This window comes from Triticum urartu, chromosome 7A (assembly GCF_056163025.1).
Source record: "Triticum urartu cultivar PI428250 chromosome 7A, HENAU_Tu73, whole genome shotgun sequence".
NCBI classification, from domain to species: Eukaryota; Viridiplantae; Streptophyta; class Magnoliopsida; order Poales; family Poaceae; genus Triticum; species Triticum urartu.
In genome coordinates, this window is record NC_141879.1 from 327,058,763 (window position 1) to 327,085,515 (window position 26,753).

At 45.9% G+C, this 26,753-nt stretch overlaps 1 protein-coding gene across 4 annotated transcripts; it reads left to right on the forward strand.

The window, feature by feature from the left end:
* Positions 1–4,283: 4,283 nt before the first annotated feature.
* On the forward strand, positions 4,284–26,272 carry LOC125519887 (uncharacterized). 4 transcript variants are annotated; one of them, XM_087538125.1, is made up of 7 exons: positions 4,284–4,539; positions 4,625–5,067; positions 5,822–5,932; positions 23,680–24,629; positions 24,714–25,494; positions 25,666–25,851; positions 25,989–26,272. In XM_087538125.1, the coding sequence occupies exons 1-4, from the start codon at positions 4,299–4,301 to the stop codon at positions 23,842–23,844; spliced, it is 960 nt and encodes a 319-aa protein (XP_087394251.1). In that variant the 5' UTR covers positions 4,284–4,298; the 3' UTR covers positions 23,845–24,629; positions 24,714–25,494; positions 25,666–25,851; positions 25,989–26,272. The 4 variants fall into 4 exon arrangements, with proteins under 4 accessions (XP_087394251.1, XP_048540623.1, XP_087394250.1 ...); XM_048684666.2 differs by having other exon boundaries at positions 23,680–24,292; positions 24,371–25,494; XM_087538124.1 differs by having other exon boundaries at positions 23,680–25,494.
* The last annotated feature ends 481 nt before the right edge of the window (positions 26,273–26,753 follow it).

Consider the following 26,753-nt stretch of genomic DNA (forward strand, 5'->3'; position numbering starts at 1 on the left):
CTCCTACCGGGAGTAGGACTCCCCTCCCTTTCCTTGTCCAAGTAGGAGAGGGGGAAGGAGAGAAGGAAAAGGGGGCGCCGCCCCTCCCTCCTTGTCCAATTCGGACTAGGGGGAGAGGGGGCGCGCGGCCTGCCCTGGCAGCCCCTCCTCTTCTCCACTTTAGGCCCATGAGGCCTATTAACCCCCCGGGGGGTTCCGGTAACCCCCCGGTGCTCCGGTTTTATCCAAAACTTCCCCGGAACACTTCTGGTGTCCGAATATAGTCGTCCAATATATCAATCTTTATGTCTCGACCATTTCGAGACTCCTCGTCATGTCCGTGATCACATCCGGGACTCCGAACAACCTTCGGTACATCAAAATGCATAAACTCATAAATATAACTGTCATCGTAACCTTAAGCGTGCGGACCCTACGGGTTCGAGAACAATGTAGACATGACCGAGACACGTCTTTGGTCAATAATCAATAGCGGAACCTGGATGCTCATATTGGCTCCTACATATTCTACGAAGATCTTTATCGGTCAGACCGCATAACAACATACGTTGTTCCCTTTGTCATCGGTATGTTACTTGCCCGAGATTCGATCGTCGGTATTCCAATACCTAGTTCAATATCGTTACCGGCAAGTCTCTTTACTCATTCTGTAATACATCATCTCGCAACTAACTCATTAGTTGCATTGCTTGCAAGGCTTATGTGCTGTGTATTACCAAGAGGGCCCAGAGATACCTCTCCGACAATCAGAGTGACAAATCCTAATCTCGAAATACGCCAACCCAACATGTACCTTTGGAGACACCTGTAGAGCACCTTTATAATCACCCATTTACGTTGTGACGTTTGGTAGCACACAAAGTGTTCCTCCGGCAAACGGGAGTTGCATAATCTCATAGTCATAGGAACATGTATAAGTCATGAAGAAAGCAATAGCATCATACTAAACGATCGGGTGCTAAGCTAATGGAATGGGTCATGTCAATCAGATCATTCACCTAATGATGTGATCCCGTTAATCAAATAACAACTCTTTGTTCATGGTTAGGAAACATAACCATCTTTGATTAACGAGCTAGTCAAGTAGAGGCATACTAGTGACACTCTGTTTGTCTATGTATTCACACATGTATTATGTTTCCAGTTAATACAATTCTAGCATGAATAATAAACATTTATCATGATATAAGGAAATAAATAATAACTTTATTATTGCCTCTAGGGCATATTTTCTTCAAAAATAACTTAACGCCGGAAACGGACAAGAGTTGGAGTACAAATTGGGAAAGTTACATCCGGGGTGTTACAACACTCCACCACTACGAAAGGATCTCGTCCCGAGATCTAGGACTGAAAGAACGCCGGGTACTCAGAACGGAGGTGATCCTCGCGTTCCCAGGTAGCTTCACGGTCGGAATGGTGTGACCACTTGACTTTGAGAAATTTGATTGACTTGTTGCGAGTCTTGCGTTCAGTATCTTCAAGAATAGCAACTGGGTGCTCATGATAAGAGAGATCTTCTTGGAGTTCAATGTCCTCGAAGTTGACGGTGCGGTCATGAACATTTGCAAAGTTTGAAGGAAGCTCGAGTTGATAGGCGAGGTCGCCTCTCTTGCTGACAATCTTGAAAGGTCCCACGTATCTGGGGGCAAGCTTCCCTTTGATACCGAAGCGACGAGTACCTTTCATAGGAGAGACGCGGAGATAAACATGATCTCCGATCTCGAAAGCCAAATCACGGTGCTGACTGTCATAGTAGCTCTTCTGGTGGGATTGGGCTGCTTTGAGATTATCTCGAATAACTTTGCACATCTCCTCTGCCTCTGTGGTTAAGTCATTTCCCAAAAGCTGACGTTCACCGGTTTCAGACCAGTTGAGAGGGGTACGGCACTTCCTGCCATACAGAATTTCAAATGGGGCCTTGCCTGAACTTGCTTGAAAACTGTTGTTGTAGGAGAATTCAGCATAAGGAAGACAATCCTCCCACTTCATGCCGAAGGAGATCACACAAGACCTGAGCATATCTTCAAGAATCTGGTTGACACGCTCGACTTGACCGCTAGTTTGGGGATGGAAAGCTGTGCTGAAGCGGATGTTGGTGCTCATGGCCTTCTGAAAAGAATCCCAAAACTTGGATGTAAAGATGCTGCCACGGTCTGAAGAGATCACTTGTGGAATACCGTGCAGAGAGACAATTCGAGAGGTATAGAGTTCCGCCAATTGAGCTGCAGTGATCGACTCTTTGATAGGCAGAAAATGAGCCACTTTGGTGAGTTTGTCGATGACAACGAATATAGCATCATTGCCACGCTTGGACTTTGGAAACCCAGTCACGAAGTCCATTTCAATGTGGTCAAACTTCCATTCTGGAATGGCAAGAGGTTGGAGGAGACCAACTGGCCTTTGGTGTTCTGCCTTCACTCTTCTGCAGACATCACATTCATTCACGAATTGAGCAATCTCGCGCTTCATTCGAGTCCACCAATAAGCCTGCTTGAGGTCCTGATATATCTTCGTGCTCCCAGGGTGGATGGAGAGGAGAGAATTGTGAGCCTCGTTCATGATCACTTTACGGAGGTCACCTTTGGGTACAACAATACGATCCTCGAAGAAGAGAGTGTCCTTGTCATCAAGGCAGTGTCCGAGGAACCAAAATGAAACTGATTAGATGAAGTCGGTTCCTTATGCTTCAGCTGTCGGAAGCATCATGTATGCTCAAGTATGTACACGCCCTGACTTAGCTTTTGTAACTGGGATGCTTGGCAGATTTCAATCTAATCCAGGACCGGACCACTGGAAGGCCGCAAAGAAAGTCTTGTGTTATATGCAAGGTACTAAAAATTTCATGCTTACATATAGAAAGTCCGATAACTTGGAAGTTATTGGTTATTCAGACTCTAATCTTGCCGGGTGTGTGTGGATAGTATGAAATCCACATCAGGTTATATATTCACACTCGCTGGAGGAGCCATATCGTGGAAAAGCTCCAAGCAAAAGATAGCTGCCTCATCTACGATGATGGCAGAATATCTGGCATGTTTTGAGGCCACCGGGCAGACTTTATTCCTAAAGAATTTCCTTCCCGGACTTAAAGTGGTTGACAGCATTTCCAAACCACTGACATTGTATTGCGATAATGAACCCGCAGTTTTCTATGCGAATAACAACAAGTCAAGTGCTGCTGCCAGACACATTGACCTAAAGTACCGTGTTGTTCAACATAGAATCCAGGATCAAACTAATGTTAAGCATATCAGTACGACACGTATGCTTGCGGATCTGCTTACTAAAGGCTTACCACCCAATATATTTCGTGAGCATGTAGCCGGCATGGGATTATTGGAAGCCTCTTGATTCTGGAATTATGGGACCGCTAATATAAACCACTCCCAATAAGTAAAATGTTTTCTTTTCGAAATAGGATGTGTGCTATGAATATTGAGGTTCAATGATTTTTCATCGGCTGTTGTAACACCTTACTCTGGTATATTATTCTTATGGAGAATGGAAAAAAGTCATTGAGCCTAACGATCAAGGGGGAGAATGTTGGTATTGATCTAGAGGGCCAATGGGCCAAAACGAAAATAAAAGACCAGAAACAAGTTACGTTAAATAGAGAAACAGGGAGGTCACGAACCAACGTTCGTACCCCTCGATCTCAACTTATGCGCCCTGATCGGGGGCACCCTAACCAACTATGGATTTGGTCCCTGCCGCCAGCGCACATAAAAGATGGGGGAGCAGCCGTCACCTACGTCAGACTAGTTCTCGTACGTTTTACTCCTGCTCCCCACATCCCAAAACCCTAACCGATCTGGGGGAGCGCTGCACGACGGGAAGATCATCTCCAAGCTCTGCCCTTGTCCCAGGGCAGTGCCGGTGGCGCTCGGAGGGACGCCGCTACTTGCAGCAAGCATCTTCACCGAGCCTGCATCAAGCCTGCATCGAGCAGGCACGGGACCTCGCATCGTCGACACCAATGGTTGCTTCCATTGATGGTAAGAACCTAATCCATCTCTCTGGTCTGTGCTATTAGGTGATCTAACGCCTGGCTTACGATCTGTTAAGTAGATCCTACGGGATTAAAAGTCTAACAACCTACGTATTCCTTTTTTAGTGCTACAAAACTAAGGTTCCATGTAGTTCTCATGGACTAGAATGATACATACATGACAAAAAAACATGAGGATTATAGTTGAATGAGACCAAAACTTCAAAAAAAAAACACTGTTTTCATTTGCTTCTAGTGTATATACCCCTGGACCAAATCATCTAGCCGCGAGCTTCATTTTACTTAGATGGGTCTCTTTGCCCCTGATCGTTCCCAGCCGCACCGTTGGCGACGGCCACACAGGCACGACCTCCCCGACAGAGTCGCCCTGCTGATGCCGCACCGCACTCACCTCCCGCCGCTCCGCGCGTTCCAGTTCCCGCTCGCCACCCACCTCCGTCACACTTGCTCTCCTTCCCCGCCACCACCTTGCCTCTCGCCAGCTCCCGTACCCCGATGGCCGACGCCGCTTCGCGCCCGCGCGTTCGGTAACCCGCACACCACACCACACCTCACCCGGTGGGTCACATGCCCCGCCTCAGTTCGAGCTAAAAGTTTTCCTCGTTCTCGCAGGCGAATCCATTCGCGGAGGCGCCGAGCCCCCTGGCTCCACCCTCGACGCGCTCCTCTCTGGCGCGGAGTTGCTCTGCCTCGCGCCGCCCGCCATCTGCTCTGCGGTTTGCGCCGTCCGCCTTATCGTCACGCGGGGCGGCTCAGTCAAGCCATTCGCTGCTCTAGCGAGTGGGAGGATGTTCGTCTTGCAGTACGTTCTCTTGGTGGGGGCGGTGGCGGTCGGGGTGCTGGTCCGGCGGAAGCAATGGGAGCGACTTTGCCGGGTGGGCGCGGGCGGCAGCGCATCGGCCACAGGTGGTGTGGATTTGGTGGGGAGGGTCGAGAAGGTGGAGGAGAGCGTGCGGGGTGTGTTGGCGGCCGTTGTAGTGCTGTCGAGAACAGTGGAGAAGCTCGGCGTCAGGTTTAGGGTGCTGCGGAGGACGGTGACGGATCCTATCAGTGAGGTACGGAAATTATCCATGAAAATTTTGCTTCGATTTTAGTATGAGTGTAAATATAATGCTGCCAAATATGATCATTACAGATTAGTTAGTGAACATTACCAAACTCGGTCGTGATAGCATTTCCCTGTGAATTGTTCAGTCTATATATGCAAATTGTGCATTAAAATCTTTGTATGACTATTCATAGTTAGTATAGTCAGTTAATGTGCCTGGTGCTTTCTTTTTATCAAGATTGTACACTCGTACACTGCATCCTGGAAATTTGAGCAATTATCATCACTGGACACTAAGTCCTCTTGACTGGTTCTTTCAATAATTGCATCTAGCAACAGTTGAGCATACCATTGGCGATTTGTTACTTCTTCAGCTTGTTAATTGTCAAAATGTACTGTTCAGAATTTTGTTACCACATAATACTGCTCTTACTGAGATAGTGTTGTACTGCCTACAGTCACATATACTCCCTCCGTCCCAAAATTCTTGTCTTAGATTTGTCTAGATACGGATGTATAGCACCTTTCTGAACATGTAGATACATACTCCCTTTAAGCATGGCTACTACCTTTAATGCATTAGTAATACCTAGTCCACTAAATGCGACCAGAGATCAGTTCAAGGAATCCCACCTCCCTCCAGGCCTAGTAAGATTTTGGAGGGCGGATAATTTTCAATTTATCTTGATTTTTCGCGACATGTGCTTGATTTTTGTCTGCATATATTTGGCTTCATTACTTAATGTTTTATGTTCTTGCAGACAGCAACATTAGCTGAAAAGAATTCAGAAGCCACTCGAATACTAGCAGCGCAAGGAAATCTTCTCGAGAAAGAAATTGGTTCGATACAAAAGGTTCTGTACGCGATGCAGGTGACATCTCTTATCAACTTTTTACAGACAAGTATGCAAACTTGCTTTTTAGACCATTCCATACTCATTTCAACATAGTTTATTATTACTATCACTATTCGTCGATGATAAGTCAAATTATCCATGGCCTAGCCCTCATCACACTCCAATGCCCCCCCCCCCCCCCCCCCAAGGCCCAAGGACAGCACGTCAGACTTTTGATCGGACTACACTAAGGATAAGGAAAACATTGTACGATAGAATGTTACGTGTTGTAAACCAACACCACACCTGACTCCTATTCCTGTATGCCATCGTGCACTGACATGGAGTCTACCATAACCGGAGCTATATAAGGGGCACCATATAAGGGGATCTGCTCCTTTCGCCTAGTTTAGCCTACACCACGTGGAAGATTTCCATATATAAAGGAGAAGCAAGGCAGGAAGTACGGCTTTTATCCATCTTGGACGCCTGAACCTGGGTATATATTGTGTCTTTTGTGTTCTTTGTCCAAGACCCCTTGGTTTCCTCACGTGATGTCCCCTCAACCACAAATTCCACGTACTCTCTCTAGTACTGCTGTGACGTAAAAGTAAAATACCTTGATAGCTCGCGCTGACCGTGGGGACGTTACGAGATCAGGACAGATCAATGGACGAGGAAGGTTCATCAGGCAGCAAAGTGGATGATCTAAATTATAGACACATAGTTTGATGGCAAGTCAGGAGAAAGAAGCTTGCAAGGATGATCCGTGTATGAGTCGCGAATGGGGAGTACCTATGAGCTACAATTCCAAGAGAGAAGTGAAAGTTATTGCAAGGAATATGACTGTAGTCATTGTAACACCTCGGGAGCGGTCCCACCAAACACAACGTGCACGTCGCAACATACACGCCATGTGAGTGGTATGGTAGGTATCACACCACAATTCTTCAACAGCCTGCAACAAACAAACAAACAAATATATATGTACGAGAACCTCAAGTAACTATCTTCTGCTTCTTGTCTGCTTTTGAACCCTTTATGGCTGGCGCCCGAGAATCGCTCCACTTGCGCCTGACACTCGGGCCACTCGTCGTACACTCTCGGAACCTTCCCTATGTACACGACATAGCACTGCTTTTTCGCCATCAAGGATCTAGGTACCTGTTAGAGATGCATCTTCATCAGGAGAATGTACAATTATATGCATCAAAATATATTTGAGCAACACGAAAAGAAAGGGTTGGCAAATAGATGCAGCATATAGTAAACATAAATAATCAATGCAGTTTCATCGTACGCAAACTAATTAACTAGAGGTACGCAGATCATCGTACCCAAACTAACAAAGTAGCATTACACAAGTTCGGCAGGGACCGCGGACATCGCAAAGTTTCATCGCTACAGAAAGTATACAAGTTCAATCGACACATATCATCATCATCGGCATTGTAAATTACTACAAGTTCCATCCATCCATATCATCGAGGATGCACCCTAGCTTCTTGAGCGGCGTGAGGTCCTGACGTTGCTTGCCTATGCGAGTTCGGACGTCAGCTTGTGATATAGGGCCGTGGTGGAACATCCCTTCTCTTCGACGATTTCTTTCATGATGATCTTCGCAATGTCCCTCTGGATGCGAAAGAAGTCATCTTTAAGTTTATAATCCGCTTCTCCTTGGGATTCTACTCACTTGTGGATATGATCATCGCTTTTGGTTGTCGTGCGAAGCTGTTGGTGATCCCTTCTGAACTCCATCATGAGATGGAGGAGGTAGAATCCATCGTTCCTGCTTGGTTTCAGGACATGGATGCAGCAGAAGTTAGTTTTATGTGAGAAACCCGACCTGCGGTTCCTTTGTTTCCTGATTTGCAGGTGGCCACCCCTCAAGCTAAAGCCGTGGAGAGCATCATCTAGAATATTCATTACGTGGGTGTAGTCCTTCTCGTAGTTTCTGGTAGGTTCGAAATACACGGCGTGAAAGACTCGCGGGTAAAGAACGATAAAGATGGCGCGTCCGTTGCTGCAGGGAAAAAAACACCTCAAATTATTTTCCATATGAGCGAGAAGGAATGATTGAAATGTACGAAAGGGTTGTCCGGCACTGACTTACTTTGGATGATAATGCAGGACGACAATTTCTTGGTCCTTATTCCTTATCATGAAGTTTTCGAGGTACTCCCTAGCAGTTTTACACTCATAGTCGCCGAGACTCAAGAACTCGTGCATCTAGTTTGGATACGCCATACAGATTTGCGAGACTTGTTCTCTCGTGATGACGGAGTTCATATGTAGCACAAAAAGGCGGACGATTGTAAAATCGAGCCGCCTTGTCAGAAACATCTCGAAGATATGCTCAAACCGCAGGAAGAACCACCTCCGTGGGTCGTGTGTCGACTTAGAACTTCCCCTCAGGCACACGAACCGCGTATAGCGGATATCCTGGATCCTTCGAGGCTAGTAGGCTTATCTCAGTCGACAGCACATGGTCGTGCAGTGTCCTGAGATCTCCTGATATGGCCGCCAGCGGTTTCGGCGGTAGGATCTGCTCGCCCGCGACATGGAACATGGCCGCACCTTTGACGGGTACACACTCTGCAAAATCCGCTGTCTGGCTGCTATGTGCTCTGGCTTGTTTGTAGGCAGCAAAGCCTTTCTTCGGCTCTCTCTTCCTCTCCTTTTTCTTGGGCTGACCTTCCAGACCCTTCCTTAACCCCTCCACCAGTGTTGTCGGGCTAAGCACTATATGACCCTCGGCTAGTTGAGCCTACGTTGAGGCGGCATCTTCAGGCGTGTCCTGTGAGGATTGCATGAAGAGAGATTTCTTGCAATCAACCCTAGGACGTTCATGCCCGGGCACATCATCCATCTCCTCATCGGCATGCTGATAGCCCGAGTCATCATATGGCTGACTCATCATTTCTACGTTGCCGTCATAGGCGCCTGTATTGAGGAACCGAAGAGGGTCATCCTCGTCCATCTCATCATCCATTCTTTGTTTTACGGGGTCCGCTATTGGACCCCCTTCCTCGCGTCGTCCGCTACTCTCATCCGGCACTACAGGCGCTGGTAATTGCGTAGGCGGGGTGGTGGTGTTCATACCTACTTGCTAATATGTGGTTATTGGTGTGCTCTCGGCCGCCTCCAGACGAAGAAGATTCTTCGGCCATAGCAGCATCCAAACCTTGCAGTTTCCAAGCCGCGTCGGGGTCTCGTCCTCCTCTCCCCCGAGCCGTACTGGAGGAGGCAAATGCTCGTGTCCCGATTTCACACTCGACAAGGTAACCCTGAAGTGGCCACCGGGGATCGGTTGGCCATGGAATGTGAGTTCCAAGGGCTTCGTTATCACCGCCTTTCCCATGTCCACCTTCTAGCCTTTGATCACGTAGAGTACGGTGCACGGGGTTTCGTCGGCCTGGAAAGACATGTCTGCGGCGTAAAACATCCGAAAGGCAACGCAAACAGAATATTCTGTTGGTGCGACGTGTAATTACCGTGAGGGCGTCGAGCTCAACCAAAGACGAAGGCCCGTCTAGCGTGCCAGAGACAGAGGATGGACTGCTATGAGCGGGTGTGGGTGTGGGTGCGGGCGCGGGTGCGGGAGCAGGCGCGGTTGCGTGAGCAGGTGATGGTGCGGTTTTGATGTTCACCGAGTTGCTCCCGACGAAGCTGGGCATGGGAAAATCATCTGCCGTCTTGTCTGGACTTTCCTTCGTCCAGTTGATGACAGCCGGGATCAAGTTAGTATCAAAATCATTTCTACAGGCAGCTACAACTTTTTTTTGCGTCCCCAGCTTCTTTTTTTTTTCAAACGCAAGCTTCACCTTCTCGTCGATGTCCGTCTAACTGAACTTCCTTTTCTGTTTCTTGGCCTCCGGGCCCTCGTTGTAAAAGACCTTCCACGTGGCGTTGTCTCTGGCACCGTGCACACGTCCATATTGCGGCTGCTGGTCCAAAGGGGGTCCCTTCAGTTTGTTCAAAGCCGAGTTGAGAGGGGTGTCCCACTTGGGCCTCATCGACGAAGACTCGCTTTCGGCTATAAGTCTGTATTGCTTCTCCTGCAAAAGGAACGTGAATCGTTTACGAATGTGTAGTCGACTTGATCAGAAGCTAAATAAATGTAAGGTGGTAAAGAATAATTACCAGTATTCTAATCAATTTCCTTGTGATCGGGTCCGTGTAAAAAACCTTCTTTTCCTTGTCCCACTTGTACCCCCTGATGAAGTCACGTTCCAAGGAGGCGGTGAACTTCGCGAAGGGGCCTGGGATCCCCACGGCTTCACGTTCCTCATCCTTCTTATCCCATATGGGCCTTTTGCCAAGGTACCCACGACTTACGAGGCATTGGTGTTGGGGAACGCAGTAATTTCAAAATTTTTCCTACGCACACGCAAGATCATGGTGATGCATAGCAACGAGAGGGGAGAGTGTTGTCTACGTACCCACGCAGACCGACTGCGGAAGCATTGACGCAACGTAGAGGAAGTAGTCGTACGTCTTCCCGATCCGACCGACCCAAGCACCGTTACTCCGGCACCTCCGAGTTCTTAGCACACGTACAGCTCGATGACGATCCCCGAGCTCCGATCCAGCAAAGCGTCGGGGAGGGGTTCCGTCAGCACGACAGCGTGGTGACGATCTTGATGTTCTACTGTCGCAGGGCTTCGCCTAAGCACCGCTACAATATGATCGAGGTGGAATATGGTGGCAGGGGACACCGCACACGGCTAAGGAACGATCTCAAGGATCAACTTGTGTGTCTAGAGGTGCCCCCCTGCCCCCGTATATAAAGGATCTAAGGGGGAGGGGGCGGCCGGCCAGGAGGAGGGTGCAGGAGGAGTCCTACTCCTACCGGGAGTAGGACTCCCCCCCCAATCCTAGTTGGAATAGGATTCCCCGAGGGGGAAAGAGAGAGAGGGGGGCCGGCCACCTCTCCTTGTCCTAATAGGACTAGGGGAGGGGGGAGGCGCGCGGCCCACCTTGGGCTGCCCCTTTTCTCCTTTCCACTAAAGCCCACTAAGGCCCATATAGCTCCCGGGGGGTTCCGGTAACCTCCCGGTACTCCAATAAAATCTCGATTTCACCCGGAACACTTCCGATATCCAAACATAGGCTTCCAATATATCAATCTTTATGTCTCGACCATTTCGAGACTCCTTGTCATGTCCGTGATCACATCCGAGACTCCGAACTAACTTCGGTACATCAAAATGCATAAACTCATAATAACTGTCATCGTAACGTTAAGCGTGCGGACCCTACGGTTCGAGAACAATGCAGACATGACTGAGACACATCTCCGGTCAATAACCAATAGCGGGACCTGGATGCCCATATTGGCTCCTACATATTCTACGAAGATCTTTATCGGTCAGACCGCATAACAACATACGTTGTTCCCTTTGTCATCGGTATGTTACTTGCCCGAGATTCGATCGTCGGTATCCAATACCTAGCAAGTCTCTTTACTCGTTCCGTAATACATCATCTCACAACTAACATTTTAGTTGTAATGCTTGCAAGGCTTATGTGATGTGCATTACCGAGAGGGCTCAGAGATACCTCTCCGACAATCGGAGTGACAAATCCTAATCTCGAAATACGCCAACCCAATATGTACCTTTGGAGACACCTGTAATGCTCCTTTATAATCACCCAGTTACGTTGTGACGTTTGGTAGCACCCAAAGTGTTCCTCCGGTAAACGGGAGTTGCATAATCTCATAGTCATAGGAACATGTATAAGTTATGAAGAAAGCAATAGCAACATACTAAACGATCGGGTGCTAAGCTAATGGAATGGGTCATGTCAATCAGATCATTCAACTAATGATGTGACCTCGTTAATAAAATAACAACTCTTTGTTCATGGTTAGGAAACATAACCATCTTTGATTAACGAGCTAGTCAAGTAGAGGCACACTAGTGACACTAAGTTTGTCTATGTATTCACACATGTATTATGTTTCCGGTTAATACAATTCTAGCATGAATAATAAACATTTATCATGATATAAGGAAATAAATAATAACTTTATTATTGCCTCTAGGGCATATTTCCTTCAATTGGTTCCCCGTGTTACTTTGCTGAAGCCCCTTGAATTTCTCAGCCTTAGACTTGACTGCGGCGGTAGTGCAAGTGTCCTTGAACTTTTGGATCTCTTCCGTAGGTGTTGAATTGTCCTCCAGAATTTTGGACAGGGGTTCTTTAGCATCAATAGCTCGTTTCACCCTCCCTTTTTAGGAGGCCAAATCATTGCTGAACATGCCCATGGCGTGATTGTTAATCTTTTTCATCTTCGGATCATCCCACGGGTGTTCTATGCGGTCATCCCGGTCGGGGAACTGGAATCTCTTGTGCAGCTTCGTTAGGAGCAACCGCTTCAAATGTTTTTTACCCCTTAAGTCATCATCGTTGATGCTTGCGGTTTCCTGTAGGATGCATCCGAGTTGGTTCCCGTAGCACTTGCGAGGTTCATCCGGCTCTAATGGCTCAAACTTGCCAGGGGCCATCTTTGTGATCAGCAGTCGTTCGATGCCGAGTTTGTTAGGTTTTCGTATCCTCTGCTTCTTCTTTTCGTTAGCGGCTTCGGCGCCGGTACCTTCCCCACTGGTCTCGGCGCCGCCATCGGTGCTAGTGCCATCGATGTCGATGTCGGCGTCAGTACCATCATCGAGGCCGCCCTGCAAACCTTGACTATGCTTAGTAGCCAAAAAGTCGAGGTAGTTATGTTCACCCTCATAATCCATCTCGTCTGCATCGTGGTCAGAAGGCCCGGTTTCTTCGTTGTTCGACATGTTTCCTACGATTAAGTCCCCTCGTTTAATTCTTAAACTATAATAAAATGAGTAATGACATAAAAAAAGTCTATGGTTGCCGGAATGTCGTTTCATTCCCGTCTCAGCACTCGATATGCCTACTTTCTAGTACAAGTCATGCCAAAATTCACGGAAATTTTTGGAAATTTTGGCATGACCTTTGCTAAAAAGTGGACATATCAGGCGTCTGAAATTTACCGGGACGCAAATAAATCAACATTCCGGCGAAACATAAGCCACTCGAATCATTTACCCTGCACATAACCATTATTTTCCAAATATCACATGTCCAAATTCCAAATATCACATGTCTAAATCACATGTCCACTTTAAATTTGCATATAACAGGAAGAAAAATATAGAACTTGAAGAAAAAATGCAAGAAGTCCTTTTTCTTCACAATATTTGAAACTAGTGTCAATCAATTCTGTTTTTTCTTTAAATAGCAACAATTGCTTTAACTAAAAGAAATTAAATACCTAGAATTCTGTTAACTACACCCAAAACACCTAAAATACCTAGAATTCTGTTAACTACACCTAAAACGCCTAAATTCTGTTAACTACACCTAAAACACCTATCGAGCCTACTAGAACCTCCACCAATAAAAATTCCTAGAATAATATTTTTGTCCTAATTTGATACCTAGCTAAATACCAATAAAAATTTCTAGAATAGTATTTCTGTCCTAATTTGATACAGAAAGTATACACATAAAAAATTGACTTGATTTATGTCCTATTTTATAATATGGACAATTTTACCTATTTTTTGACATAAAACTTCTATGAATATTTTGGATTCAGAATTCACAAAATGCATACAACCATGAACAGTGGGAACATCAGAATCTAGCTATTTCATCAACACATTTTCTGAAATTTGAATTCACAATTTTCTGAATTTTTAATTCACAACGTCATTTTCTGAATTTTGAATTCACAAAAGCTACAGTTTTTCAATTGTAAATTAAACCTAGCTATTTCATGAACCCTAGAACCTAACTACAAAACCTAACTGCATGAACCTAACTACATAAACCCTAGAACCCTAGAACCCTTAGGCAGAGAGACAGAGAGAGAGAAGGGGCGGAGGACTTACAAGGGGCTAGGTGAGGCGTCGGCTGCGAGGTGGAGCTTGGGGGAGACGGGTGCGGGTGGAGGAGCGAGCGCCGATGACACGGGCGGCGACGGACGGGGCACGGGCGACGACGGAGGGCGCGCAGAGGGCGACTACGCGGCGTCAGAGGAGAGGGATCAAATGGGGAATGGGATGGAGGAAAGAAGCAGAGGAGGAAGCGCGAAAATGGGGAATGGGATGGAGGAAAGAAGCAGAGGAGGAAGCTCGCGCAGGGGGTTATGTCAAAATAGCAGTAGTGCGGTTTCGTAACCAGCGCTATAGCTATCTTAGGTAGCTATAGCATGTGTTACGGAACCACGCTACTGCTATCCTAAGTAGCTATAGCGCGGGTTACAAAACCGCGCTACTGCTATTTTAAGTAGCTATAGCTCCTTTTTCATTATTTTGTATCATTTTCATTTTCTTTTCCTTTTCATTTCTTTTTTTCTTTCTCCTTTTTCTATTTCTTTTCATTCACTATTCTATTCCTTTTTCATGTTGTTTTCTTTCCTTTGTTTACCTTTTCTTTTTCTCCTCTGAAAGACGACTAAGCTAGCCGGAACCATATGCATGGTGGGAAGGGGATACAATAATGTATATGACTAAGACGATATTTATTACACATCATCTCGTCGATAACGATTAAGTGCGTATACAAAATAAATACACAGACACACATAGGTAAAATTGTGTCTACCATAACTTGCCACAGAACTAGTTAAGCGTCGCTAAACTTTTAACGGTTTAAAAGTTATCAAAAAATATGAAATAAATATGGGAGCATCTCTCTAATGTAATAAGATGGTCCAATGGAGGGATTGTCAAAATATGCATCTATGTGTCCTCGGCAAAAATAATAAGCATTTCAGCTCACTGCGACATAAATATATACTGAACTATTTGTTTTTTTTGCCCAGGACACATACAATCGTATATTTTAAATCCCTCCGTTGGATCATGTTATATTATAGGTATATTAGTTCAATATTTTTTTCATAATTTTTGAGAACTTTTGCATCGTTGAAACCCTTAACTAGTTCTATGGCAAGCACTTATAGAAAATCCATATATATATATATATAAATGATGCATGGTTTCTTAGCATCTACGTTTTTGTTTTTGAGTGAGCTTCTTTCCCTTCTTGTATGTTGACGAATAATTGAGCCCCTTGTTGTGACTTTTCCTTTTCCATGGAGTATGATCTTTCTTGGTAATGTAGTATTGATTTTTCTTTTGACGTATGCTTCATCGTCATCTTCCCTCATCGAGTTGCCGTACTGGTCGTAGTCTTCCTCGTTGGCGACTCTATCCATTTCAATGACGTTTCTTTTGCCTCTTCTCACGACAACACGGCTGGGATTCCTCGAGTCGGTTATGAAGAAGCAATGTGTCACGTGCTTAGCGTGTACTCATGACTCGTTTTTTACGATGGCGTTCACAGTAGCGCTCTTGGCGTCGGGTATAGACATGGTAGTGAAATACCGGTTTTCTCTTTCGACATTCTTAGCCCATCTGACACGGAACATCACTGCACTGTGCAGTCCAGAGTAGTCAAGCTCCCAGATCTCCTCGACCCTTCTATAGAATCTTTCAGTTGTTGCGTTGTCGCCGGTCATGCATTCCATCGTCACCTCTGAGTTTTGAAAATCACTGTTTATATCTTTGGCCTCCGTGTAGAACGTGTATCCGTTGATATCATATTCCTGATAGATTGCGAGGTTGGCCGCGGGGCCATGTGCTAAGGCGTATATAAGCAAGCCGTCCGTAGAGCCCTCTTCCGGGGGATTAGTAAGAATATGCTCTTTGAACCAATGCAGGAAAGTGGAGTTGTGCTCTCTAGTAACTTCGGCGTTCATCCTGCATAGCCCCCGGCCACGATACTTCTTTGCGATGGTTTCCTTGTGCAGTGTCACGAAAGGATCTATCACGCCTAGGTGATGTAGCACTACTAACTTTGCTATGTCAAAGTTGTTGCATCGATCCGAGTAACCCACATGCAGTTCCCTGCGACCGTTGGAGTGACCTTCGAGCCTCCCAAGGTGCTTCTTAACGGGCAAACCAACACCAGGCCGGCCTCCGCCATATAGATAATTCTCACAGAAAAAGATGCACTCTTGTGTCAGATAGCCCTGGACGATGCTTCCATCTGGTCGGGACATGTTACGAACGAATCCTTTGATGACCCCATTCATCCTCTCGAACGGCATCATGTTATGCAGGAATGATGGCTCCAGGTCTATTATGTCGTACACAATGTGGACACACATATGCACCATTACGTCAAAGAATGCGGGCGGGAAGTAAATCTCAAGCTCATTTAGTATCACAAAGATCTCTTCCTGTAGCCTTCGGAGCTGCTTCACACTGATCGACTTTCGAGAGATGACGTCGAAAAAGTTGCAGAGACCAATAAGCGTGTCACGGACGTGTTTGTCCATTATCCCTCTAAAGGCAACAGGTGTAGTATCTGCGTCATCATCACATGACAGTCATGGGACTTTATCCCGCTGAACTTTTTCTTCTTGGTGTCTAGAAATCTGCTTATCTTCCCACAGTAACCTGAACTAACATTGATTCCGGTATGGCACTTAAAGAATTGATCGATCTCAGCCGGACTTAAGGTGAAGCAAGAAGAGGGGCAATAATCCTGTTCCTTCACTTTTTTGCCCTTCTTCTCCCGCGCCTCCGTCTCCGTCTCCGTCTTTGTCTTCTCTGACTTTTTACGGGGCGTTATGTACAGATCTGTCCTGATTTTCAAATCTTGCAAGTCTCTTCTTGCCTTCGGCCTATCCTTGGTTTTATCCGGCATGTTCATCAGTGTCGCAAGCAAGCTCTGAAGGACATGCTTCGTGATATGCATTTGATCAAGGCAATGAGGCGTGTCGAGTTTGTGCCAGTACTCCAAGTCCCAGAAAACAGACCTCGTCTTCCATACCTTCAGCAGCGGCTCCGGCACCTTTTTCATCGTCTTTCCCGGCGCGGGGCACTGTTCCCAGTTTTCAACAGCTCATCGATTTCGGCGCAGCTCCGCTTAGGTGGAGGTTCTCGATGCTCAGCCTCACCATTGAATAGATCTCCATGATTTCTCCACGGGTCGTCCTTCTCGAGCCATTTTCAATGCCCCATGTACATGATTTTTCTAGACCCGCCATCTTTCGTTGACGTTAGCTGTTGAGACGTCGTATCACCCATGCACCGTGTGCATCCGCAATATTCGTGGCACAACTGGCCTGCGGCATATCCGTAACTGAGATAGTCGTGCACCGTCATGATCAGCGCGGCTCTCATATAGAAATATTCGTCTTTGCTGGCGTCCCATAGAAGAAAGAGTAATGGAGGGGGGGGGGAGAAGTAGTGAGAAAGAAGCAAAGCGAGGGAGAGAGGAGGTGGGAGCTAGGGGAAAGTAAAAGAAAGAGAGGATGGGGGAGGAGGAGGGGGTAGGAAAAGGTGGCTGCTGTGCCTTAGCAGCAGCGAGGGTTGGGAAAACGTGCCGCTGCTAAAATCGTAGCAGTAGCGTGCTCCTGCAACACGCGCTCCTGCTATGTGGGCCCCGCCATGTGGCAGCTTCAAACTTAGCAGCAGCACTCTCCCCTGAAAACGCGCTACTACTATATACTTAGCAGTAGCGCGTGTTTTGGAAGGTCGCTACTACTATACCTAGCCTGTCGGCAACAGTGTGGCAATTATAGTTGTAGCGTGTTTTCCTGCAACCACGCTACCGCTATGTAGATAACAGTAGCGCCCTTACTGACCACGCGCTACTGTTAAGTAGCAGCAGCGCTTCATTTTAACGCGCGCTACTGATAAGCCTCCATGTATAAACTTTTTCCTAGTAGTGCATTTGAGGATAACTACCACTAGTGATAGGAAACATTTGTCCTATATGACGCGAAAGTGAGGGTGCGCGCAGAAACTCTAATCGTACGCTCCGGATGCTAATTGCACACCGTTCAACCGCACTAGCCGCTCTTATAACTAACCATGGTAAAAGCGCACAGATAATTCTCGTTACCGGCTGCCACACTTTGCACATCTGCCCCGTGGCACTTGTCGCTAAGCATGGTAAAAAAGCTAGCTTATGTGGTAACGTGATTAAAGCCTTTACTGGTTCCTATGCATATGTACTAATTTCAGTAAAGGTTCTTGCAAAAAATAGTAACAGGATGAAACCATTACTACATTTTGACCTGTGTACATGGTACATGCTAATTTAATTTATGGTATTTTCCAATGGAGAAACATATTTGATGGTAATTGTATTAAGGTCAGGTAAGGAGCCTATGGCTATTAGTTGCTACTATGTACTATAGGTAGTAATTGCAAACATATCAATAGTACGATGTCAATTACCGAGAGCAATTTTGTGCAAATATAGTAAACCAAAGCAAGGTCCATAGTAAACCTAAAATAATCTTGTGATTTCTGTGAAGGCAATTAGGCCCTAGGGTAATTCGACCCTAATTTCTACACGGCTTTCATTTCCATCTTAGTTGCTAAAGAAAAAAAATGAATTATACCATATAGTAATGTAATTACTAGGCACTGCCAACCGTAACACCAAGGACCCGAACCCGAAATAGTAATGCAGTTACTATACACTAGTGGCTAGTGTATATGGGCATTACCATCTATTCATATACCCATTACTAACAATGATTAGCGGCCTTAGAAGCGGGACGTCGTGGAACACGCGAGCATTGATAGTAACCAAATTAAATCCCGTTACTATTCTCTTTAAACACCTTTACCCTCAACTATTTAGCAGCGGTGGAGAGATCTACTTCTGCGGTGCGACCCGCCCCCTAATTAGGCCGGAGCGTAGGCCACCCGGGGTAGTTACCCCACATGTCCCATATACTATCATGTGCTACTATATACAACTTTATCATTTTAAATATGTTCATATACTATATCTAAAATATTTCAAAGGAAGATAGACGAAAAAATTGTATGTAAATCCATAGTTTTTTGTATATTTTGAGAATACCTTCGTATTTGTAGATATAAAACAATGTACTAAAAAAACAGTGCATACTACCTAAAGAATAGTATATATACTATCCAAATGTTCTTATATACTACTCCCTTCGCCCGGAAATACTTGTCACCAAAATGGATAAAAGGAGATGTATCTAGATGTATTTTAGTTCTAGATACATCTCTTTTTATCCATTTTGATGACAAGTATTTTCGGATGGAGGGAGTACATATTACAGGTATATACTCGGTTTTGACAGATACTACATACAACATACAAAACTAACGTGAAGGTAACTACCACTGGTGGTAGGAAACATTTGTTTATATATTGTGCTAACACTTTCGAACTGCATGCTCAACGCAAGTGCACGACATTTTTTAAGTAAGAGTACTGCAATACTGAGACGAATGAACTTCTCGTCGCAAAAAACTGCACGCGGTTTTTCGATACTGTTTTTTATTTAATTTTTAAACTGTTTGTCGGAATGAGGCGTGTGATATACCGTTGGAAAGCTATGGATTAGGTGCAACTTCGCCATGTTGAACACTTTTCGAGATTCTTCACGGTTTAAGAGCAGTTTCGAAAACGGTGCGGTGCCCGACGAGTGACAGCGAGCGTCTTTTCGCGTTTTTTCCCCAACGGCTCGTCGGAACGATGCAAATGATATGCCGTTGGGAAGATATCGTCAAGGCGCAACTTTTTCATATAGAATACTCTCTCTAATTCCTTACGGTTTAAGAGCAATTTCAAATTTACCCAAACACGAAAACTCTTTTAAAATTTGGGATTTTTTCGATACGGTTTTCGCGGAAGTTTTTTAACCATTTGTCGAAACGAGGCGTGTGATACGCCGTTGGAAAGTTATAGAAGAGCCACAACTTTGATATGTAGAACATGTTTTGAGATTCCTGGTTTAAAATTAATTTTGGAAATGGTGCGGCAACTAACGAGTGATGGCGAACGTTTTTTCGTAATTTTACCAAACCGCTCATCGGAATGATGCAAATGATATGCCCTTGAAAAGATATCAACGAGGCGCAACTTTTCGATGTAGAACACTCTAATTGCTTACGGTTTAAGAGCAGTTTTGAAATTACCGAAATGCGGATGCTCTGCTTTTCACGACACCAAAACCGACGCGTGGACCGCGTCAGACAGAAGAATGCACTGATTAAGACTGAAAGCCACATTGCATCAGACGGGGAAGCGAACTGCATGATTTCTTTTGTCAGATGTAAATTTCCCCGGAGGAGGTGGAGTGCGCTTCACATCAGGCGTAAGTGAACCGCATTACTTTTTTTTTGTCGTTTTCATAACAATTTTCTGCACTTCACATTTTTGGGAGTAAGTGAATCGCAACAGTACTGAAAGTGAACTGCGAAACTACCGAAAGTGAACCGCGACACTATCTAAAGTGAACCACATGAGTTTTTGCTGTCACTTTTCTGACCTTTTTATGAACGAAAGTGGACCGCAAAGACGAGGTCAAGTGAACCACAACACTATCAAAAAGTGAACCACATTACTCTTTTTCTTGTTTCCCTAAATTTTTTTCGCACTTCAAGTTAGGCGCAAGTGAACAGCATCACTCTCGAAAGTGGAAAGTGTACCGCGGGGGCAGAATCTAGTGAACTACATCTAGAAAGAATCGAACTTGCGAAAGTGAACCGCGGGGGTATATAACTAGTGAACTACATCTAAAAAGGAGTAAACTTCTTTGAGATACTTTTTCTTCTTTTGGTCGTTTACCAAGTGAACCACGGAGTATTTTACACTGAACCATAATCTCACATGAAATAGTACTAAACTTCAAAAACAAAATAGACGATAGTACACATATACACACAGCCGTCCAAATCACAGAACACAACCTAAAATAAACAAAAAAAATGCATCCGAACCGCAATGCTCTAGTAGCAGAACCGCACAAGCCAAATTGTCATGTCCTATACACGCAATTGACAATTGTCATGGCCTATCCACTAGACATATCCAGAAAATCGGTAGTGAACCTGTAGTAAAATTAGTAACCTCTTTACTATAGATGCACTTTTGTACTACACATGTCTGGCCATGAAGTTTGTCATAACACCCCATGCAACACATAGTAAAAATGCTAACCACTTTACTGCACATTCCTGGGAAAACAATCAGTAGTATAACATGTAGTACAGTTAGTAACTTCTTTACCATAGATGCATGGACATGGTAGAGGCTGGTGCACCCCCCCTCCCCCCGAGCCGCTCCCGCAATCGTCCTCAGGGGCAAATCTGGCCGCTTCCGCACTGTCCCCTCCTCTCGGCCTCTCTCCCCTACCGCTGCCGTTAGGCGTCGTCAGGCAAAGCCCGGCTGGCGTAGGTGGCGGCGGGGAGCTTCTTCCCCTCGGCATGGTCAGCGGCTGGCGAGGGACAGCGCGGGGGCGTCGGGTGGCTGCGGGCCCGACGGCGTGGCGCTGGGAGTGCGGGGCAGCGGCATGACGGCGCCCTGGGGCCTGGACGGTGCGCGGCGGCTGCGGTGTGTCCTCCCCATCAGGTGGCGGCGCGTGGGGCGGCACGGGCCAGATCCGGTGCCGGTGGCTCGTCTTTCGGCGGGGGCTGTGGGCGGCATCGACCATGGCTGGCTTCTCCCTGATGTAGGTAGGGGCCGCGGTGTGGTGGCGGCGGTGGTGGGGTGGACTGGGGCGGAGGCGGGCAACGTTTGGCACTGTCGGCGGTCTCCCTGGTGCCACGGCTGCGCATGGCTTGGGTCACGGTCGGTTGTTTCCTCTTCACTGTTGGGTGGGGGTAGCAGCGGCGTGGTGGCGGTGCGTGCCCGACGGCTCCAACGCTTGGAGCTCGCCGGGCGGCGCGGGTTGGGCAGTGGCCCGGTGTGGCTGCTGCTGCTCCGGCCGTGGGTGGCTCCACGGCAGCTTTGCAGGTCGGCTGCGGCGGCGGCTGGCTTGTGCTGGCGTCGACTCGTCCGTAGGCGGCTTGTGTCGGCCTTCGCTATCTCTTCTCATTGTTCGGGCGCTACTTTCGTCGAAGGGTTGGCCTTCTCCCAGCTGCGGTCCATCTCTCGTCTCGCGCCCGGTGCTGCAGGACCGAGCTCGTCTTGTGCCCGGCTGCAGGACCGAGCTCGTCTTGCGCCCGGTGCTGCAGGACGGGTAGACGGAGGCTAGTTTTGGCCGGCCTATAGGGTCTCAACGCCGGGGGCCGCCCAGGGGTGCGAAAGGCGGGGCCTTTCCGCTCGTCTCTTTGGTTGGGGTAGCGGCGGGTCTCGGGTGAGGTGGTGTCAAGGTTTTGGATGCCGGGGCGGCGGCCCTGGTGGTGGTAGCGCGGTGCTCATGGGCACAGCCCGTGGCTTGGTGTTGCCCGGTGGCCATGGCCGTGTTGTGGTGGCTGGGTTGTGGCGTTCGATGGTGGTGAGTGTTGGCCAGGGTGAAAACCTGTTCTATCTTTGAACTGACCGGCGGCGGCGAAGCTTGTTCCCTTCTTGAAGGCATCGTACCGGCTCTCATTGCCCTCGTGTTGCTCCAGGGGAAACTTTGATCCTCGGATTGGGCGGTGGCGGCGCTCCGGTGTCATAACCTTCTTGAAGTCGTCGCCTTTGAGCCCACGGTTCGTCGTACACGGCTTCATCTCTTCGCGGTGGCGTATTCATGGTTGAAGCCCCTGGTTGCTCTTGTAGTGCTAGGGGTGGTGTGGCTGCGCTCAACGTGTATGTATCATGTCTTGGGTGTGTACGTGTCTTGTGGTGGCGTGCGTTTGTACCGGGTTGTTGATCGTTGCTTTATATATAAAGCGAGGTGAAAGCCTTTTTGGGTAAATGCATGGACATTGTTAATAAAATTTCAGATAACATGTAGTAGTAAATATGTGTTGTTTGGGCTTTTGCTTCTGCTTTTACAGCTTTTCCACTTTGGCCAAAAAGCCATAAAAGATCCTAAATAGGTGCTTTTGGAGCTTTTATGGTTTTTGGAGCTCAAATAGGTTATATTGATTCATCAAAAGCCAAAAAAGCTCCAAAAGTACCTATTTCTTTACGGAGGGAGTACTATATATAGCACGGTTAAATTGACTAGTAAAGTGATCAGTAAACGCTATTATATTTCTTTATAATTTACTAGTCAACTCGCTCGTTAAAAAACTCCAAAAAAGCTCCAAAAGATCACTAAACGCTCTTATATTTCTTTATAATTTACTAGTCAATTTTACTGGTTGAAGAAACTTGTGGGTTAGGATAGTAAGGACATGGTTACATATATGTGCAAGAGTCTTTTACCATCAGGTGGAAACTGCGGGTTGGGACGTGGTCACTTTCTTAATGAGCGAGTTCGATCGTGGTTCGAATGGCCGGGGCGTAGAAGAAGTTAATATATACACAACGACTCCAACGAGTCAAATTTAACTAATGAACACATACAAAGGTCTTGTGATCAAGATACAAGTAATAACAGAATCGAAATATACCTTAGACAGGTAAGATTTAACAAATGGCTAAAGAAAACAAGTGGCGTCCATATCACTGCCCATACCACTATCTGAGGGATAACCATAGCTAACGTTGTCATACAGATTATCTGTTGAAGGAAAATAATTAGTAAAAATCCAATCCTCGTCCCCAACCTTCTCTCATTGCCGACACCATGGGCAGCCAATCCTCGCTCCTCTGAGATGTACCCAAACATTGTCACGTTCATCGGTCTTAAGACTGGTAGCAATGAAGTTCATCTGTCTTAGGACCGGTACCAGTCATCGCATGCGACACTAACTCTTAAGGACTGTAATGTTTTCTCGGGTGCTTTTTCATTCTTCATGCATTCCCCTGTATGGAGTTATATTTATTTTTCACCTTTTGTTGAAGTCTCCCGTTAATATATCTTGCAGGAACAACAAGAAAAGCAACTTGAGCTAATCCTTGCAATTGGGGAAGCAAGTAGGATATTAGATGACAAGCAGGACTTAGGCCAGGAAACTGCTATATCTTCCAGTTCAGCTCCAGATTATGCAAATATAAGGGACCCGAATATCCATGGAACATCAGATTTTTAGGCACGGCAGATCAAATGTTTTTTTTGGCAATTTACGTTGGCGCAAGGATGGCAACTAAACTTACCACCCTCGGCAAACATAATTTGCCATGAAAAACGTTTGATTTGCTATGCCTAAAAATCTGACGTCAGTTTTTTTTTAGCATTTCAAAATATAAAAGCTGAAACACTTGCAGGCGGCAATAAAAACCCTGATTTCATTTGCCGAAATAGAAGCTATAGAAGCGTCATAAGCCTCTGCATTAAGGTTTTGTACCATCCAAATAGTGAAGAGGAATAGATGATTAAAGTGGTTCCCTGACGAATAAAATCACTGCTTTGAACAGTAAGCTGCCAGCAATATTTTGATATGCTCTTTGTAAACACAGGAAACGCAGAATAAATACACCATAACGTGTGATATGTGCAGAGCAAAGCTGTTGTTTTTACAAGATCCCACCTCATGTCTGGTCAGTAAGAAGATAATCGCTGCTTTAAACATGAAGACGTGGCTAATATTTTTTATACCCTATATTTGTAAAATACAGGAGGTCTAGAATAATTAACTGCAATATATATGTCTGTTCAAGCATGAACGCGGCTGGTGTCCAATAAGCTGCAAGCACGCTGAGAAGTTAAAATATGGAACCGGCTGGCAGTGGCTGGGCAAGTAAAATTATCTACTGAGCATTACCCATCTAGCTAGGACTGTCCAGTCTTCAACTCATCCTGTGATTGTGTAATGATTTGTGTTACACCAGGTTTTGGCTTGCACAAAACATCTTTAAGATGGCCTCAAATGAAAAGGTGCCCAACATGAAAGTTACATATCCCGTTGAATCAAACAGTTTTTTTCCGTCATCTTCATCAGAGGTTGTATGCGACCCCCAGGCCAAATAAGTGCGCTGCATAGGAGGTGCTTGAAGATGGTTGGACTGTCTGGCACATTTGTGGAAACAAGTTGGAGATGGTTGGACTGCCAACCCATTTGTGCAAACAAGTCCAAGAAGGGAGGTCCTGTAAGCAAAATTTCTTTAAGTGCGGAATGTCTGCAATACAAATGATTCAACAAAACATACGAGAGATTTTCTATTCATGATCCGAGTGTACCTTGTTCCATCGTGAAACCTTTCGAAGTTGAGTCCGTCGTCGTCGAACGTTCTTCTTTTCTCTGCCACTTTACTTCACAAGTTCCTATGATGGACGAAGAACAAACCTTTCGGTGTATACGTGTCTGTAATATAATGCGTGTCGTCTATTACGGCACACCTGTGACAAGAACCACTGCTCTCAAAAGATTACCGTAAATGGACGCGGTGTTTTTGCACACGAGCACACATGTGCTCGCTATCAGGGCGGCTCGTTCACTTCTTGAGATGCGGCGCATTTAATGGCGCAGCGATATACGAGAGACCAGATAATGATGGGAAAGAGTACCCCGTCGGAGTTGATCCGTGGCTCGGGACGCCCGCCGCCGTCCTGATCCGTGGAACAGGAAAAACAGTTTCCGTCTGCCGTCGGAGCAGCGCGTGGATTGGCTGCTATTCGGCTGCATTCGATCCATTCCCCGCCCCCGCCACAAGCGAGGTCGCCGTGCCAAGGATCCCTGCCGGCGTGCGAAGGAGCATCCCGAGATCTAGCTCATGGAGTTCCTGATGCAACCAGAGAAAAGGTATGCGCCAAACCTATCGATTTTGTTGACGTATTCACTGATTAGATCGGCGCTTCATTGCCAGCGGAATTCGTAATGCAGCCTGTCAGTAGGAATTTTTTTGTTGATCTGCTATTCGTCGGTCCTCGATCCTTCTTCATTTTTTGTCTGATTGTTTCCTGTCTGCACCAGACCCACTTGAAAGGAGGAGGCGGATGAAAGTGCAGCGCCAATGGATCTGCCGGCTTTCGGGACGGATACTTGTATACAGCCATGATATTCTTCGTTACAGTAGAGGTGTGAGTACACTGATTTGTACAAATTTGTCATGAAATGGCGAGCATCAGCCCATCAGCGACTTACAAGTGTGGATTACGGGTTAGTGAAGCGTTGGAAAGAAGTAGTTGGGCAATTTGTGCAGCTATGCCTTGTTCTAATTTCACTGTATGTTAGCAGAACATAATTTCTGTGCAGTACATAAAAAATGTTTAATTGTTTGCACTGGTAATTTGCAGGCCAAGCCGGGAGTGGAGAACACACGTTCATGTCGTTCGGAGGGCCCTGCTCTGATTTGGTTGCTAAGATCAGAGGACAATGGCTGGTACATCACAGTACATAGAGAGAGTCAGTTTATCCTGCTATACTATCTGGGGATGGCATTGGCTTCTTTTTGAAATTATGTGATGTTAGTTTCTTCTTCTTCTGGAAAAATCATTTTGTTAGACATTACTAGACAATTGCCCATGCGTTGCAACGGGAATATGACAATTTTTTAGAATATATAGATTGTCTATTATTATATTGATGCGCTAAAATTTAGCAAGTTTTGTATGCAATCGCCATGATTTACCTGCCATTTTATTGTTAAGCACTTACTTGGTAAGAATTTAATTACTTATCAAATAAAATGTGTTTTTTGATAAGTTAATAAAACACGAGACAATTGATTCTATTTTAGGGAGAATGTATGAGAGAAAAATCAGAGATGAGAGAAAATAATCAAAGAGAAGCAAAGAGTGAGACATACATAAAAAGACTGTTATATATAGACTGTTATATATTCCAAACGTTCGGATTATAGGTATAGATCTGAACGATCCCACAGGGGTGTGATTGCATGCAAGCTCGCTAACAAAACAGCATGTAAGATGCGTTAAATGCTTTTTCATTAGGAAGGAATTCAGCCTCGTAAACAAGTGCATGCACATAAAAACAAAATTGATGATGTCATAAAAGATTCCACTAAAACTCAAAATTCAAAATGTTTTGTAGCTCAAACC